We start from the raw sequence: 5,016 nt of genomic DNA, 5'->3' as shown, positions 1-5,016 counted from the left end.
CAGTATATTTACATTAAAAAGATGATTATGAGTTAATGGTAGAAAGGAATTGAGAAATGAAATGTGATTATTGTGATTGAACCATGTCATTCTTTGTTTGTGATGTGTATTTATGCTATTCCTATTCCTCTCCTATGGCTATGGGTGAGCTAGGGAGGAAGGGCAGGCAGCCATATTCGAAAAAGGCAAAGCCCTTAACATGTGGGACCCTCCGTCATTAAAATAAAAGTAATATCATCATCACTGTGTGGCCATAAAGAGCTATACGACACACATGAACGCAGTACAGTGGTGAACCAATGAGACGCCGACAACGCATCCTCCATAAACTACTTCTCCTTTCCCAAACCAGAAACCAAAACCACTTGTCACCAAACCCCAGCTTCAGATATTTTTTCACCACTTCCATTTTGGTTCTCACCTTTTATGGTTACCATAACATTGCACACTTCCGCTCACTGTGCTTTCCCATGACACCACTCTATTCCTGTCCAGAAGAAGAAACATCCATGAACTAACATTCCCACCCTCGCTTCACCATTTTTGCCACCCTTTTACCCTTCCTTCTTCCGTTTTTCCTTCCTTTTTTCCTTCTTTGGCTCCTGGCTTTTCTTCCTTCAAAATTTTACTAATTGCTTAACTCACTACCTTTATATACGCATATATAACTCACAAATAATCATTTAAACAAAATCAACGTAACAACAACTAAGATGGGAAGGGGTAGGGTACAGCTCAAGAGGATAGAGAACAAGATCAATCGCCAGGTAACTTTCTCCAAAAGGAGAGGTGGCTTGCTCAAGAAAGCTCATGAGATCTCTGTACTCTGTGATGCTGAGGTTGCTTTGATTGTCTTCTCTCACAAAGGAAAGCTCTTTGAGTATGCCACTGATTCATGGTAATGCAAATGCCTATCTATATCTATGCATATCAACCATATAGATCTATATCAGACATATATATATATTATGTGTGTTGGTCGTTAATTCAGGTCATGTAAACATATATACCTAGTATATATATGCACTCAGTTTTCTATTTCTGTCTTGAATTATTTTGAACTACTATTTTTTTCTTAATTTTCTTGCCTTTTTTTTGCTCTAAGGGCTTTTTGTGGTTTGGGGTTCGAAACTTGAAAGGAAACTTCATTCCTCTCCTTTATTTTGTTAATACTTGTTTTTTATTTCATATCAAGCCTCGTTTATGATTTATATTGATTGTGCAGAGACAGATACAAAACCAGTTGATCCTTTTTTTTGAAAAGGAGGTATTGTTGTGCAGATAGTTTTCTCAATTTGAACCAGCAAAATATACAGTTACACTTCTCTCTGAGTTTGTTTGCAATTTTTGGGGTAAACACGCGTCAATGGTTTAGTAGTGCTATAATTAAGTGCATATATGTATATATATATATATATATATATATACTCTTTCGAGTGTATATGTTTCTCTCATCAGAAAGAAGAAAATACATTACCCCGAATGCGAGATTCTGCCTGTCCTAGCTAGAAAATCATAGAGTACGACCATAACCGGTACAAGAACCCTAATTTTTGTTTTTCTTTTGGTGAAATTCAAGACGGGGTGAATCTCTTGCAGACTGTGTGGAGGTTGTGACAGTCCTTGCTTCATATTTGTCTTCTTGTTTTCTATCTTATGTCCTTTCAGTTCAGCACCTCAAGCAAGATTTGCTAGACCTTCTTTTGGTTTAGAGTTCTGTACCTTTTCTTCTTCTTTTGAATTATCAAAACTCAAAAGCATCACGATTTGACATTCTTGTTATTAAAGGGTTACTTTTCGTTGATGGGTGCAGCATCCCAGATAAATAATTTTTACAGTAAAACTGAGGAAATTCCTTAATTTCATAGATTTGGATGAACTTATTTTAAAGATTGTCAAATAGCGCTATTAACATACAGGAACTTTTAATTTGAACAGGATGAAATATCTTCACCGTAACTACTAGAGTCATATCATACAGCATATATTTATAAACACCTATTTCATCACGTTATTACGCAACACAGATATATTTTGTTATTTAAACGCAGTAATATGTACTGCAAATACAGTGTAAATTGATATCATCATAGGAGAATAATATTCATTGAGAACTCTTATGATTGAACAGCATGGAGAAGATACTGGAACGCCATGAGAGGTATGCCTATGCAGAGAGGCAGCTAGTGGCAAATGATTCTGAGACACAGGTTTGTCTTGAAATATACACACTCCTGAGTGTAGGCATGTGTAAATTCTCATTTGCATCATTATTTTGCATTAACGTTCTGCAGTACACAATTGATTCTTGTTATACAATAGGCACACAGTTTGGTCTAAGCTATATAGGAACTTAAAAGACTAAGTCATGCATATATGAATGTGTTGGAAATATGGAATGCTGCAAAAGTGATGGAATCAAAACCAATATTTAAATAACAGTACCGGGCAAAACTACAAAACTATGCACTACATGTATATGTGTAAATTGTGCAGGGAAACTGGACCATTGAATATACTAGACTCAAGGCAAAGATTGACCTTTTGCAAAGAAACTACAGGTACACGAGGACCTATATCTAATCTACATTCATGCTTTAATTTTCTGTCATAGTTTGATTTGATCATCCTCTCACACTTGAACCCTTTTACAGGCACTATATGGGAGAAGATTTGGCTTCGATGAGCCTCAAAGAGCTTCAGAGTTTGGAGCAGCAGTTAGATACTTCTCTCAAAAACATCCGCAATAGGAGGGTACGCATAGAACATATACCTTATCATGTTAATTTGCTTTCATATTTCATGTGTATGTGTGTAACTTTGGCACTGATCTGTGTTATGTTTTAATAGAACGATCTCATGTACGAGTCTATTTCTGAGCTTCAGAAAAAGGTGTGGCTTTAACTTCAAGTTTCTCTTGGCTTTATTTTTAGCTTTCTGTCCCTAAAGTGAAAGATAATTATAATATTGGTGGAAGCAAATATAAAATGGTTGTGTCTCTCTGTCTAAAAGAAACTGATATGGAGATTTGTACTGTCTTCTGATTCTCTATGTGTGACAGGAGAAAAGGATACAAGAGCAGAATAGCATCCTTGCAAAGAAGGTGACCAAGACTTTCCTTTACAACTTTCCTTTTTCTCCGACCAGCTAAACTTCATTTTACCACGATAATCAATGCTTAATTTAGTCCAGTTTGTTGCTTATAGACACTATTGTAAGAGTGTTTCATAATATTAGTTTGATTGTTCTATTACTTTTTCACATATATTCTCTCTTTTGCTTGTTAATTCTTAACCTAATGTGGACATAACATAAAAGAACTTCTAGATGTTGAACAGTGAAATTATTTGTATTCCTTAACATAAAATTCCTCGACAATTATATTCATTTGAGTAAATTTATAAATGTCCAATGAGTTACTTAAGAAAATGCTATCTTCCTATTGGTCTCACAAATTCATACACACCTTTCTTACACATTATTTTTTCTTCCTGATTTAGCCCTAGGTTTATATCCATGCTTCCAATCATCTTAATCAAATCTTTCCTTCATCACCACAAAACCATTGTTTCATGTCTCATTCCTGTTTTAACAATTAAAAGAACTAACTGAATTTGAATCTAATAATTCTCTATAATGTTTCCATACCCCAGTATACATTTTATTTCTAAAGAAAGTTTCAATTTTAGAATCATATTTATTATTTGTATAAACTCACCTTAGGTTACAATTGCCATTGAAACTAATACAAGCTTATTATTGTCTTAACTTTTGACAGTTATAGTTGTAATTTGTAACTGACAGAAAGTGATCTTTCCTATAATTATGGAATGAGAACTCAATGAATGAAGTTTTAGCCATATTATTGTAGGTTGTTATTGCTTTATTGTTAGCCATATATGTGTCTTCCTTTTAACTATATCTGATATGAAATCAGATCAAGGAGAAAGAGCAGGCTGTAGCACAACATGCTGTACAATGGGAACAGCCAAACTACAGGGTTGACACATCTTTCTTACCACAGCAGCAACCACTTCCAAGCTTGAACATAGGGTAGGGTAACCTTTCTTATGACATGAAGTTATAATTTCTCATCTTCATTTTGTTTAATTACCCTTTTAAATTTTTTAGTTACAAAAACATTATCTTTTATCTTACTTAAAAAAACCATCTATTTTACTGAGAAAGTAAAAAGAAAAATTGCAGTTGCATTTGTCCATATTCTTGTTGGAAAATTGCTTTACCTCTTTGGAATTCTTCTTTTGGTACTGCAACCCTCCCACCATGTGTAATGTTGTTTGTGCAGTGGCAATAATTTCAATCAAGATGCTGCACCAGAACTAGGAAGGAATGGTCTTGATCTGACCCTGGAACCACTGTATTCTTGCCACCTTGGATGCTTCTGAAAACTTGTTTCCTCTCTGAGGTGGATAACACTATATAATTGTTCGCATATATAACCATAAGTAGTAGTATGTTTTAATGCTTTATATGTTTATTTGGGTCTATGGTTTTGCCCTACTTTGAAGACACTAGTTTGAGAAACTTTTGTTTGTAAACATATTGAATTTGAAGCCTAATAGTGTAAACTTTTGTTAATTTATACTGTTTTCCTTACTTTGAAGATCACCTTAATTTGTAAGGTTTGTGATATGTAATTTTTAGTGTTTCTTTTTTTATGTGTGTTGTATATTTTATCTTTTGTTGAGTCTATGATTTTAAGATTATTACATTAATTGTATTTGATATGAATAAAGAAAAGGGAGAATGGTTAACAAACAAGTGTAAATTGTTTAGTTTAAAAATTAACAAGACATCAATAATATTGATTAATGATGATCTTATACATGCACTTCTAAAAATCTGTCATATTTATTATTTTTATTCACTTGTGTTAAAAAATAAAATCTATAATATATCCTTACAACTCTCTTTCTTCCTTCTTCTACTTCTTCTTTTACCAAATACCACTCTATTTATTTATCTCTTTTCTATTTCCACTTTTTTGTCATTTTA

The 5,016-nt window shown here is 33.5% G+C and overlaps 1 protein-coding gene across 1 annotated transcript; it reads left to right on the top strand.

Annotated features, from left to right (window-relative positions):
- The first annotated feature begins 313 nt into the window (after positions 1-313).
- On the top strand, positions 314-4,603 carry LOC108335348 (truncated transcription factor CAULIFLOWER A). The gene is made up of 8 exons (XM_017571349.2): positions 314-898; positions 2,132-2,210; positions 2,497-2,561; positions 2,655-2,754; positions 2,851-2,892; positions 3,062-3,103; positions 3,938-4,053; positions 4,307-4,603. The coding sequence occupies exons 1-8, from the start codon at positions 714-716 to the stop codon at positions 4,404-4,406; spliced, it is 729 nt and encodes a 242-aa protein (XP_017426838.1). The 5' UTR covers positions 314-713; the 3' UTR covers positions 4,407-4,603.
- Positions 4,604-5,016: the final 413 nt, after the last annotated feature.

Source organism: Vigna angularis, chromosome 10 (genome assembly GCF_016808095.1).
Source record: "Vigna angularis cultivar LongXiaoDou No.4 chromosome 10, ASM1680809v1, whole genome shotgun sequence".
Classification (NCBI taxonomy): domain Eukaryota; kingdom Viridiplantae; phylum Streptophyta; class Magnoliopsida; order Fabales; family Fabaceae; genus Vigna; species Vigna angularis.
Note: the sequence above shows the minus strand (reverse complement) of the source record. Positions and strands in the feature narration are given on the sequence as shown.

Coding starts and splice junctions, on each gene's coding strand:
- LOC108335348 (XM_017571349.2), top strand. CDS start 714: ATGGGAAGGGGTAGGGTACAGCTCAAGAGGATAGAGAACAAGATCAAT. Junction 2,211..2,496: donor CAAATGATTCTGAGACACAG/GTTTGTCTTGAA, acceptor TAAATTGTGCAG/GGAAACTGGACCATTGAATA. Junction 3,104..3,937: donor ATAGCATCCTTGCAAAGAAG/GTGACCAAGACT, acceptor ATATGAAATCAG/ATCAAGGAGAAAGAGCAGGC.